At 42.6% G+C, this 14,119-nt stretch overlaps 1 protein-coding gene across 1 annotated transcript in view; it reads left to right on the top strand.

Annotated features, from left to right (window-relative positions):
- The window catches only part of map3k7cl (map3k7 C-terminal like), a 68,830-nt gene that overhangs the window by 40,897 nt on the left and 13,814 nt on the right, over positions 1-14,119 (top strand). Inside the window, exon 4 of the mRNA XM_043700688.2 lies at positions 1,110-1,225. Coding sequence (XP_043556623.1) covers positions 1,110-1,225 — 116 coding nt within the window. The remainder of the gene's footprint in view (positions 1-1,109; positions 1,226-14,119) is intronic.

Raw genomic sequence — 14,119 nt, 5'->3', positions numbered from 1 at the left:
GAGTCAGCCACATTGCTGTGGGTCTGGAGTGACGTGTAGACAAGGTGAGGATGGCAGATTTTCCTTCCCTAAAGGACATTCATGAACCAGGTAGGTTTATACAACAAACAACCATGGTTTCATAATCACCATGCAGCGAGCATTTTAAATTCAAAATGTAATAATTAAATTTAAATTTCATCATCTGCCATGCTGGGATTTGAACTCATGGCCAGCATATGTGCCTGGGATATTACTGGTCCAGTGAAGAAACAAAATCTCATTGAAAGAGTTTGTCTGACATGCGACTTATTATTTGTTTGCCGGTAGGCAGAAGATAGAACTGAAATATCTGATGCATAATATAATTGGCATTGGAAACCTTGTGGTGGTGGGGGTGGTGAGGGTGGGTGTCCTCATTATGATGGCTGCATGGAACATGACCTTAACCGACATTTTGCTGGAACATGTCATCTTGTATTTGCTATCCTACAAGACATGATTTATATTTTTGAGCCATTTCTCTTTGTCTATTCATTTACTCCTGGTTTCTTTCCTTCAGGTTGCTTTATCTCATTGAGAGTTGACAGAGATTCTTCTAGGATTTCTGCCAATGCCACTTTACAATTAGTTGTATAAAAACAGTTTGTGATGATTATCTCCGAATTTGTTCTCCTTCCACTCCATTGGCCTGCACTTAATTACTTGTTGTGTCTTTGAGTTCAAGCTGCATATTGAGGTTCCTAAACACTATACCAAATGCTGCTGCATTTTCTGAACTATTATAGTTTGTTCTCTCTTCTCTGCTTAGGAGCCCTGGCCTGTTGTGTATTTTATTTTCCAATCAAGGGAAATGACAAATGTTGTGTTCAGTGTGGGGTATGCCCTAGAGCTGCTTAGCCTGATATTCTTTAGTTTTCTTAAAGTGCTTTGAAGAATTGCCCAGCCTCCAGTTATCACTTCTGGAGAGGTTAACTGAAAATGAGATCTAGCAAGCAGTGAACTGGAGAACTACAATTCCATGGCAGTGTTTGTTAAGAAAGAAATATGTTGCACTAGCATGATCTGATTTATAACTTAGCTATAAAACAAATATAATGCACACCAGGGTTTGATCTCTTGTTTGTCAGCCTCTGCAGCCATGCCTCAACTCCAAGGAGTCTATATTGGTGTTTCAGCAGCACTGCAGGATAGCTGAGGAGTACCACAAAGTGCAGAAAGAAATCGCATTGCTACGAGAGCGAAAGTAAGTGAAATTCCTCAATTACATGTTGACAATTAGTATAGCATTATACATTTGTGTATAACATTGAGCACAGTTTCTGATTCAATCTGAGGAACTAATAAACATCGCTTTACTTCACTGACTAATTGTGTGTTTGATTTAGACAAACCTAAATGGAATTGCTAAAAAATTACTTGAAAACTTATATTAAGTAACAGAGTGATTTACAAGATGCCTAATAGCTCAATGAGTAGTTGTGTTATATGTGTGGTATACTGAAGCATGCAGAACACAAACGTCTGTGCTTTAATCCCTAATCTGTGCAGGTAGATGGGCTGCCAAGGGGTAGTGAGTTCACCATGCCTTGGCTAAAGGAAGAAATTGGCCAAACTTCCTGCCCTTGACTGCTTTCTATTGGCATTTTCTGCACAGTCTAGATGGAGTTTTCCATTTTTAAGTTAGAGTATAGAGTGAGCATGTTGGAATACATCATACCTGCCAGAGCCTGGATCACGTTATCTCATCCGATCACGTGCTTTTCAGCTTATGATCTATGAAGCGAGATGTTGCGTGAGTTACCCAGCAAGTCATGTGGCAGGTGAACCAGAAGCCTAGTGGGAACCTCCAGGCTCAAAAGATCTGGCATCATATGTAAAGTCCAGCTGGACTCCACGTTAGGTGCTGCAAGCCAACACCTTGGCAGGGGTGCTCGCTTCCAGTCATGAGGCCTGCAATGGCTCCCAGTTTTACAGAATGTGCCTTGCAAACATTGCTAGATGGGGTGACTGAAAGATGTTTTTGTTTATCTGTGCCTGTATGTCTGTGTATGTACGGGTTTATAAAGGAGGTTACAATTTCAATGAGTGGAATTGATAGTTTATAGTTTTCTTTACCTGTAGCGGGAACTTATTTCTTTGTGATTAGAAGTAGATTGTAGAACATAGAACATAGAACACTACAGCACAGAACAGGCCCTTCGGCCCACGATGTTGTGCCGAACATTTGTCCTAGTTTAAGCACCCATCCATGTACCTATCCAATTGCCGCTTAAAGGTCACCAAAGATTCTGACTCTACCACTCCCACAGGCAGCGCATTCCATGCCCCCATCACTCTCTGGGTAAAGAACCCACCCCTGACATCTCCCCTATACCTTCCACCCTTCACCTTAAATTTATGTCCCCTTGTAACACTCTGTTGCACCCGGGGGAAAAGGTTTCTGACTGTCTACTCTATCTATTCCTCTGATCATCTTATAAACCTCTATCAAGTCACCCCTCATCCTTCGCCGTTCCAATTAGAAAAGGCCTAGCACTCTCAACCTATCCTCGTACGACCTATTCTCCATTCCAGGCAACATCCTGGTAAATCTTCTCTGCACCCTCTCCAAAGCTTCCACATCTTTCCTAAAGTGAGGCGACCAGAACTGCACACAGTACTCCAAATGTGGCCTAACCAAAGTCCTGTACAGTTGCAACATCACTTCACGACTCTTGAATTCAATCCCTCTGCTAATGAACGCTCATACACCATAGGCCTTCTTACAAGCTCTATCCACCTGAGTGGCAACTTTCAAAGATCTATGAACATTGACCCCAAGATCCCTCTGTTCCTCCACCTCTCTAAGAACCCTACCGTTAACCCTGTATTCCACATTCTTATTGTGTTAAGTATCTGGTCAGTGTTTCTTTGTTAAACTAATTCTATCAGGTTGACTGGGGAGTTAGCATAGTTCATTAAATCATTAACATTTGTATTGACCCTAGGATAATTATAAAAAAGGAAGGCTTGGGTTTGGTATCGAAGTCCTGAACTGTGAAAAGGCTACTTTTACTATAATAACCAGGGAAAGAGTGGAGCCCATTCAGGACAATCGAGGCAATCTGTGTGTGGACATGGAAGGTCTGGGAAAAGTTCTCAAAAAATATTTTGCATTTGTCTTCACAATGGAAAAGGACAACACATGTATAGACATCAGGGTGGAGGACTGTGAAATGTTGGAAGAAATTAGCGTATAGAGAGAGGAGATACTACCAGATTTCATTGCCCTAAAAGTGGATTAACCTGCAGGCTCAGGTGAGATGTATCCCAGGCTGTTGAGGGAGGCAAGGGAGAAGATATTAAGGGCACTGCCAGTAAATTTCAAACCCTCTCTGGTCACAAGTGGAACACTCTCAACATTGTCCGTTATAAAAGCAAAAGGAAGGGACAGACCAGGAAATTACAGGCCAGTCCGCCTATCCTTATGATGGGGAAGTTATCAGAAAGAATGCTAAAAGATTGAAAATATATATACTTGGAGAAATACAGATTAATCAGGGATAATCATCATAGGTTTGTTAAAGGAATATTCTGTTTGAGAAATTTGATTTAATTATTTGAGGAGGTAGCCAGGAGTGTTGATGATGGTATTGCATTTGATGTGATCAACATGGATTTTAGTAAAGCTTTTGATGAGATCGCTCATGGTAGTCTGGTCAAGTAAGTAAGAGCACGTAGATTCCAAGACAAAATGGCATGCGGGATCTAAAATTGCCTGAGAGACAGGAAGCAGTGGGTGATGTCGAGGCATATTTCTGTGACTAGAAGTCTTTTTCCATGAGATTCTACAGAAAGTTGATTCCTGTTCACTTACTAATTGTGTTCTATAATAATGATTTGGACGTAAGTGTGATGGTGTGATCAAGAAGTTCACCTTGCAGACAATACAAACATAGGAAAGGTGGTAATAGTGAGGTGGATCACCATGAATTGCGGAGGATATTGACAGGCTGGTCAGTTGGTCAGAGACATGGCAAATAAAATTCAACCTAGAAAAGTGTGAGGTAATGTATTTGAGACAAATCAATGGATTGAACCATGAATGGTAGAACCCCGGAAAATACTGAAGATCAGAGGCACCTTGATGTTTATACCCACAAATCCCTGCAGGACAGATAGGTAAGCTGATTAAGAAGGAATATGAGATCCTTGCTTTTATAAGTCAAGGCACAGATTTCAAGAGCAGGGAGGTATGCTGGAACAGTATAAAAGTGCTGACTGGGCCACCGTTGGAGAGTGCAGTTCCTGTCAGCACAATATAGGAAGAGTGTGATTGCACTAGCGAGAGTGCAGAGGAGATTTACCAAGATGCTGCATGGATTGGAAGGTCTGAGCTAAGAGGAAAGATTGGAAGGCTGAGGCTGTGTTCCTCAGAGCAGCAAATGTTGAGAGGGGACCAGATAATGTCTGTAAGATTATGAAGGGCATAGATAGCGTGGATAGGAAGGCACTTTTTTCATTTGTAGAAGGGTCAAATAATCATGAGGAATAGATTTAAGATAAGAGGTGGAGGGCTAAGAGGACAATTGAGGAGAATTTTATTTTTCACTGAGAAGGATGGGGGTCTGGAACTCACTGCCTAGAAGAGTGGTTGAGTCAGGAATTCTTGTAACATTTGGACTGCATTTAGGTATTCACTTGCATTGCAATCGCCTGCAGGGATATGGACCAAGAGCTGGAAAATGGGATTAGGGTAATCAAACCTTTGTTGACCTGTATGGAGTTGATAGACCGTTGATACATGAGATACCAAGAGCAAGATTTTGGGTTTGAATTATGACCCTAAAGATTGGCTACCTATCTTGATTTGGCCTTCAAAAAATGACCAGAAGCAGAGGATGGTGTTTGTAAATTGATATGCTATCAATGTCGTGAAATAATACCAACACCACCTCCCACTCTCAAACACCCCTCCACGACCTGATTACAGAGGAGGAAGTGCTGGATGTCTTGAAATGGTTAAAGGTGGATAAATCCCCAGGATCTGATCAGGTGTACCCAAGAACTCTGTGGGAAGCTAGAGAAGTGATTGCTGGGCCTCTTGCTGAGATATTTGTATCATCGATAGTTATAGGTGAGGTGCCGGAAGACTGGAAGTTGGCAAATGTGGTGCCACTGTTTAAGAAGGGCGGTAAAGACAAGCCAGGGAACTATAGACTGGTGAGCCTGACCTCGGTGGTGGGCATGTTGTTTGAGGGAATGCTGAGGGACAGGATGTACATGTATTTGGAAAGGCAAGGACTGATTCGGGATAGTCAACATGGCTTTGTGCGTGGGAAATCATGTCTCACAATCTTGATTGAGTTTTTTGAAGAAGTAACAAAGAAGATTGATGAGGACAGAGCAGTAGATGTGATCTATATGGACTTCAGTAAGGTGTTCGACAAGGTTCCCCATGGGAGACTGGTTAGCAAGGTTAGATCTCATGGAATACAGGGAGGACTAGCCATTTGGATATAGAACTGGCTCAAAGGTAGAAGACAGAGGGTGGTGGTGGAGGGTTGTTTTCCAGACTGGAGGCCTGTGACCAGTGGAGTGCCATAAGGATCGGTGCTGGGCCCTCTACTTTTTGTCATTTACATAAATAATTTGGATGTGAGCATAAGAGGTACAGTTAGTAAGTTTGCAGATGACACCAAAATTGGAGGTGTAGTGGACAGCAAAGATGGTTACCTCAGATTAAAACAGGATCTGGACCAGATGGGCCAATGGGAAAAAGAGAGACTGCAGATGCTGGAAACCAGAGTTGAAAAGTGTGGTGCTGGAAAAGCGCAGCAGGCCAGGCAGCATCCGAGGAGCAGGAGAATCGACGATTCTCCTAGTCCTCGGATGCTGCCTGGCCTGCTGCGTTTGGTATGCTTTCCTTTATTGGTCAGAGTATTGAGTACAGGAGTTGGGAGGTCATGTTACGGCTGTACAGGACATTGGTTAGGCCACTGTTGGAATATTGCAGGCAATTCTGGTCTTCTTCCTATTGGAAAGATGTTGTGAAACTTGAAAGGGTTCAGAAAAGATTTACAAGGATGTTGCCAGGGTTGGAGGACCGCAATTTTCAAGGACCGCAATTTCCCCCCCGACGTGGTCGACGATGCCCTCCACCACATCTCTTCCACTTCCCGCTCCTCCGCCCTTGAGCCCCGCCCCTCCAACCGCCACCAGGACAGAACCCCACTGGTCCTCACCTACCACCCCACCAATCTCCATGTACAGCGTATCATCCGCCGTCATTTCCGCCACCTCCAAACGGACCCCACCACTTCCGTAAAGACCACTCCCTCCGTGACTCCCTCGTCAGATCCACACCCCCCACCAACCCAACCTCCACTCCCGGCACCTTCCCCTGCAACCGCAGGAGGTGCAAGACTTGCGCCCACACCTCCCCCCTCACCTCCCTCCAAGGCCCCAAAGGAAACTTCCATATCCGCCACAAATTCACCTGCACCTCCACACACATCATCTATTGCATCCTCTGCACCCGATGTGGCCTCCTCTATATTGGGGAGACAGGCCGCCTACTTGCGGAGTGTTTCAGAGAACACCTTTGGGACACCCGGACCAACCAACCCAACCACCCTGTGGCTCAACACTTCAACTCCCCCTCCCACTCCACCAAGGATATGCAGGTCTTTGGACTCCTCCATCGCCAGACCACAACAACATGAAGGTTGGAGGAAGAGCGCCTCATCTTCCGCCTAGGAACCCTCCAACCACAAGGGATGAGCTCGGATTTCACCAGTTTCCTCATTTCCCCTCCCCCCACCTTGTCTCAGTCAAATCCATCGAACTTAGCACATCCTTCCTAACCTGCAATCTTCTTCCTGACCTCTCCGCCCCCACCCCAGTCTGACCTATCACCCTCACCTTGACCTCTTTCCACCTATCGCATTTCCAACGCCCCTCCCCAAGTCCCTCCTCCCTACCTTTTACCTTAGCCTGCTGGACACACTTTCCTCATTCCTGAAGAAGGGCTTATGCCCGAAACGTCGATTCTCCTGTTCCCTGGATGCTGCCTGACCTGCTGCGCTGTTCCAGCAACACATTTTCAGCTCTGATCTCCACCATCTGCAGACCTCACTTTCTCCTCATTATCTATGAGCTGACTACTTCAACACATTCTGAGCTCACTAATGCTTGTCACACATTTTTACCTTATTTATTTTTCTGTATGGAACTATGTGGTAATACCAAACAAATACAGACACAAAGGATGGAACCTTCCCAGGCACTGAATGACCTAAGAAAGTTGGAAGAAGCACATGGGAAGAGCTTCCATCCATCAAATTCAAACAGTGCCATTTTCCAACTAAGTTTTGGACAGTGAGATAAGATTCTCATTAGTGAGCGGCAAGTGGCCGATGTACATTTATTAACATGCATTAATGTACGTTAGCACCTTCATTATGGTGCCCATCCAACTTTGTTGCTATGCACTTTCCCGTTCTCCCACCCACCAGATAGAAACTGGATGTTGACAATTCACAACATGTATGTCAGAGTAATAACCAGGTGAATCATGCTCAGTGCGTTGTCCTCTGGCTCTCCATCATCATCATCTCAGGGCATGTTCCATGGGCAGCAACCACATGAACGCTCATCCCACAGAACTCAAGTCCCCATCACCAAAGTGGGGCACCAGTTACCCTCTCTGTGACATTTCTGGGGCAAATAAAATGAACCGTGCAGGGCAGCTGCAGACTGTGTGCACAGCTGTGCCTTAAAGATGGCTGCAATTGTTGTGGGTATGTTTGCCGAGCTGGGAAGTTGCTTTGCAGACGTTTCATCCCCTTTCTAAATGACGTCCTCAGCGCTGTGAAGCTCTGCTGTACTGTGTTGGTTGGAATTTTTTTTGGCTTAATTCCCATTACTTCCAGTTGGTGGTTCCGGTAGTTCATTGAAGTGATCGGTATATCGGGTCCAGGTCAATGTCTATATGACTCCGATCAAAAGTGGCCAATACTTCTATCTGTCGCAAGTGGAATGATACAAGGCAGGGTTTGGCGAGTAGCTATTGAGGCAGGTTTAGGAAGCTAGTGTGAGAAAGCTCACAAATGCTCACGGAGCGAAACCTTCCATGAAATTTACCAAAATTGAGCCGATTTCTGATAAAATTAAGTCCAAAGAGAATTGCTGTAAAATCTAAAATACATTTTCTATATGTTCTGGGTATGTGGTCACCATCTCCCTTCACATTTTCTGACTTGTTGAACAAAATCTGTCACAATGGAGATTGACGCTAGTTGGTGAGGTCAGAAAAACTCGGAAAAAGAGCATGATGCCTGCATTGAAGAGGGAGGGATAACGTCTGAAGAGAAGTCAGCATTGACAACTTCACCTAGCATGGAAGCCAGGAAAGGAAGATGGTTAATCAGCAGTTATGTGGAAAGAAGATTTTGGAAGCAGGAAGTATGTATTGTTGATGAAATGACATAGAAAGCAGGAATGTATACCATTGTTTTGATGTAAAAGAAACAAAACCATGCTCCTAACCCCTGTAATCATGCAGAGTTTATGGATTTTATTTTGAAAGTTCTGAGATTTTTGATATTTTCAGCGAGTTCTAAGCAAATTACCTCTGAACATTACCTCTGAACAATTCAATTCATGGAAATTCAGAGGAAAGGCTTAAAGTGGTATTTTGACTTGGAAATGTTTTAAAACAGCTTTGTACTTGAAATACTAGTGAATCTTCAGCAATGAAAATCAGTACAAACGTAAACTAACAGCTGATTGGGATTGTGGTATTACCCTGATTGCGACATCTCATGGTACCTGCCACTTCTGCCACAATATAGTTGAGAGTAGCTTGATTGCACAGACTGCCATTAATTCTCTTCTATCTGTGGTGTCTGTAGGACCTTGGTAGTGCTTAGTGGTAGAGGATATACCACTAGAGATTCTTTACAGCAGAGGTATGTTCTTAGTTAACAAGATGGTTAACAATAAGTATAACCATGGAACTTATCAGACTTAATTGCTTAGGCTCTCAAGATCTGTACAAAATTTTACTCCTTATGAAGTTTAGTGTAGAAGTCTCTGTGTCCACCCACAGACTGTGTATGACATCAACAAAATGGGTGGAGCTCAATATAACAAGATCACTAACTCTTTCGTAAACATTACCTCATATAGCAGATATTACCCATTTTACACTATCACCCAACATTTGTCCAGTTTGAAGACAGTTACACAATCCTAGAGTTTTAATAGTATTTCAAGATCATAATGAATTCATTTTATACAGTTCATGTAGGATTCATTTGAATGCCTTGTTTACCAACCATTTCTGTTACTAAAATCAAATTGAGGTAGTTAGATTGAGACTGCTGTTAATACAGTCAGGCATGTTTGCAACACCAAATAATTACAACGTGACTAGATTGTGCATGAGTGCCACCTGCTGACCAATCGCAAAGTATGTAAAACCTAGAAACATCAAATCTAGTAGGAGTAAGCCATTGTGCCCTTCGAGTCTACTCTGCCATTCAGTAGGATCATGTCTGATTCTCCATTTCAATGCCATAGTTCCGCTTTCTCCCTATACTCCTTGATACCTTTTAAATCAAGGAATTTATCTGTCTCTTTCTTGAATATATTCGCTGACTTTGTCTCCACAACTTAGTGTGGAAGACAATTCCACAGATTCACTACCCTTTGAGAGAAGAAGGTTTTCTTCATCTCAGTCCCAAGTGATCTACCTCCTATTCTGAGACTGGCTCCTAGACTCCCCAGCTAGTGAAACCATCCTCCCTGGATCTAGTGTGTGTAGCCCTGTGAGAATATGTCTAAATTGAAACCCCTCTCATCCTCTTAAAGTCTAGTGAATATAGACCCATTCAAACCAATGTCTCCTTTAGAACTGTCCTGCCCTCCCTGGTGATCGGCCTGGTGACCCTCTTCATCCTTTGTTCAGTAAGGAGACCAAAACTGTGTGCAGTATTCCAGATGTGGTCGCACCCTGATCCTAACTGCAATAAGACATTCCTATTTCTGAACTCAAGTTGTCTTGCAAAGGAAGCCAATATACCATTTGCCTTCCTAATTATTTGCTGCACTTGCCTGTTTCCTTTTATTAACTTGTGCACAAGAACAATCAGATCCTCTTCCAAACTTCGCAATATTTCACCATTTAAATAATACACTCCCTTTCTGTTTTTCGCACCAAAGTGTAAAACTTCACATTCAGCACACTGAATAGCATTTATTTGCCCATTGATTCAACATGTCAAAATCATCTTGAAGCATAATTGCATTCTCTTTACAACTCACGATTCTGCAAGGATTTGTGTCATGTAAACATGGAAATTTGCATTTGGTTTCCTCATATATTGTAAATATATTTGGAAATAGCTGACACCCAAGTACTGACCCTGTGGTACGTCACTAGTCACTTGAAAAAAACATTTATTCCCACTTTTTGTTTTCAACATCTAAATCATTTCTTGATCATGCTAATATATTACTTTCTAGCCCATGAGCTTTAACTTTGCCCATTAACCTCCTATTAGGGACCTTATCAAAAGCCCTTTGATAATCCAAATACACCATATCCCCTTATCTGTTCTACTGGTCACATCCTAAAATAAAATCCAGTCAATTTGTTAAGCATGACTTGCTTTTCATAAGCTCATGCTGGCTTTGTTTAATCCCCTTAATGCTTTCCAAATATTCTGTTGTCACGTCTTTTCTAACAGACTCCAGCATTTTCTCCACTGCCGAAGTTAGGCTGTAATTGTTTGTTGTTTCTCTCCCTCACTTCCTTTTTAGATAGTTGAGTTGCATATGCCACCTTCCCATTTCTAGGAACTGCTACAGAATCTACAGAATTTTGGATAATGACCACCAATGCATTCAATGTTTCCAGGGTCACTTCCTTTCATTCTCTGACATGTAGATTGTGGGTTGAGAAGAGATTTACTAGGATGTTTCCAGGTATGGGAGGTTTGAGTTATAAAGAAGGTTGAGGGGTGATCTGATAGAAGTTTATAAAATAATGAGAGGTATAAATATAGTTGGTGGTAGTTATCTTTTTCCTAGGATGGGGGATTTCATGACAAGGGGGCACATTTTTAAGGTGAGAGGAGGGAAATTTAAAAAAGACATAAGAGGCAAATATTTTACCCAAAGGGTGGTTCACATGTGGAATGAACTTCCCAAGAAAGTGGTAGATGCAGATACAGTTACAATGTTTAAAAGATATTTGGATAGATACATGAATAGGAAAGGTTTGGAGGGATATGGGCCAGGAGAAGGCAAGTGGGATAATTTAGTTTGGGATTATGTACGGCATGGACTGGTTGGACAGAAGGGTCTGTTTCTGTGCTGTAAACCTGAATGACTATGATGACTTGTCAGCCTTTAACCACATTAATTTCAACAACACCAATTTTTTTAAACTAGTACCCTGTATTGATTTCCTTCAATTCCACCTTTTTGTTAGACTTAGTTCCCTTACATTTCTGGGAGGTTATTTGTGCCCTCATTTGTAAAGACAGAACCAAAGTATGTGTTGAATTCTTCTGCCAGTTTGTTGTTCCCAGTTTTAATTTGGAGAAAGTGAGGACTGCAGATGCTGGAGACCAGAATTGAAAAATGTGATGCTGGAAAAACACAGCAGGCCAGGCAGCATCCGAGGAGCAGGAATCTGAAGAAGGACTTATGCCCCGAAACGTCGATTCTCCTGCTCCTCGGATGCTGCCTGGCCTGCTGTGTTTTTCCAGCATCACATTTTTTAACCCCAATTTTAATTTCCCCAGCTTACTACATATGTACTCTCAGAATATCAGAAAGCAAGTGACTACACAAAATAATGTATTTATATTTAAAAGTAGAAGGTTGTAACTTCATATAGTTGTGAATCATATATGTTATGTTCATAAGTGACTTGCATAGTTCATAGACTCCACAGCTAAATCAATGGTCTCTGTTGGTCCACATAATATAATGAATTCACCATGAGCAGTTCTTCTTATTTGTTCTTGTTCCTCTCCTTTTTAATCCCACATTTCCCTCCAGTGTCTCTCTTCTTTTGTCCTTAGCTGACAATATTGACTCCTTGTGGAAGGATGTCACCAGCAGGCCCTGACACCCAGCAATTACTTCCCCAAATCATAGAATCATAGAATCCCTACAGTGTGGAAGCAGACCATCCTGCCCATCAATTTTACACCAAACCTTCGAAGAGGAGCACACCCAGCCCAACCACTTCCCTATAACCCTGCATTTTGCATGACTAATCCACCTAGGCTGCACATCCTATGGCCAGTTTACTACGACCAAGCCTCCTAAACTGCATGCCTTTGGACTGTGGGAGAAAACCACAGCACCCGGAGAAAACCTACGCAGGCACAGGGAGAATGTGTAAACACCACACAGACAGTCATCCAAGGGTGGAAGCGAACCCAGGTTCTTGGCACTGTGAGGCAGCAATGTTAGTTCATTCTAAACAGTGGGTGTGGGGGAGTTATATTCCTATGGGGATATCAAAGCTGAGCCTTATCCTACCTTCAGCCAATATAATGGCACACACACTTCCAGCTAAGAAAAAAACTTATTATTTAAGAGTGAGAACTATTTCTCATTATGTATTCCATCTCAAGGTATTCCTAATGGTCCTCAAGTAATTCATCGCAGACAAGGAGATGAGTCTGACTTATTTTTGATCTCTGTCTGCTTAACTCTGATTCTGCTACTTCTGACTCAGAAGATTGTCTATTTGAGTCCAACTTCCTTTAGCACAGATTCTAGATTTAGACTTCATTGCAGTGCTAATGAAATGCTGCAGCGTCAGATGTGCTGTCTTTTAGGAGAAATATTTAGTTGACTTAAAGATCACATGGCACTATTGGAAACAAAGCTGTCCAGGTGTCTGTGCCAATATTCCCCTTTTAACTAGCAGCACTGAAACAAATTAATGTTTTTTTCACGTAATTTTATTGTAAGATCTTGCTATTTGCTAATTGTCTGTAACATTTACCAATGTAACAGTAACCACACATTAAAAATAATCCACTGCCTGTGAAGCATGTTGGAAAGGTCTGATGTGATGAAAGGCATTGTATAAATGAAGTTTCTATTTGCCATCTTAACCAGCTGAGTCACTAGGGAAGTTCTGTGGCTTTCTGTTGAAAACCTCATATTGAAGGACCGAAAAGATGCAGTATTAAAGTTGAAACAAATTGAGGAGGAGATATGCTAAGTGTACAAGCTGCTGGTTTAGTGATATCAAAGTTAGATGGAATGAAATTATAGATTAGACAAGGAAGGGAAATACATTTGAGAGTGCCAAGAAACAATGAATAGGAAACAGAGTAACAGTTCCTGATTTTATCCTTGTGTTCATGATGAACAGAAGGATAATGAGGCATTGAAGTGCTTTCTATTATTGACAGTTTTTTTTTATTTCAAATATTATTTCCTCAATTGTTGAATCCACTATTGATAGTGGAATACAGTTCCAAAGGTGGCAGAAGTCTCTGTCCTCAAGCAGACAGTTTTCTACCTGATCATAGTCAATGAATGTTGGAAATGTCGCTTGTTATCCATCTGGAGTAGAAAGTAAGGACTGCAGATGCTGGAGATCAGAGTAGAAAAGTGTGGTGTTGGAAAAACACAGCTCGTTAGGTAGCATCCGAGAAGCAGGTGAGTCAACATTGCGAGCAAAAGCTCTTCGGGAATGAGGGAGTGACCCAAGGGGCCTGAGAGATAAATGGGAGGGGGGGGGGGGGTGGGGGGGGGGGGGGGTTGGGGCTGGGGAAAGGTAGCTGGGATAGCAGTATATAGATGAAAGTGGGGGGTGATGGTGATAGGATGGAGAGGAGGGTGAAGTGGATAAGGCCATAAGACCATAAGAAATAGGAGTGGAAGTAAGGCCATTTGGCCCATCGAGTCCACTCCGCCATTCAATCATGGCTGATGAGCATTTGAACGCCACTTACCCACACTCTCCCCATATCCCTTAATTCCCTGCGAGATTAAGAATTTATCAATCTCTGCCTTGAAGACATTTAACATCCCGGCCTCCACTGTGCTCCGTGTCAGTGAATTCCAGAGGCCTGCCACTCTCTGGCTGAAGAAATGTCTCCTCATTTCCATTCTA

Source organism: Chiloscyllium plagiosum, unplaced genomic scaffold (genome assembly GCF_037043375.1).
Source record: "Chiloscyllium plagiosum isolate Xiang-an unplaced genomic scaffold, Cpla_swu_hap1 HiC_scaffold_12, whole genome shotgun sequence".
Taxonomy (NCBI): Eukaryota; Metazoa; Chordata; class Chondrichthyes; order Orectolobiformes; family Hemiscylliidae; genus Chiloscyllium; species Chiloscyllium plagiosum.
This window is presented reverse-complemented; position numbering and strand designations above follow the sequence as displayed.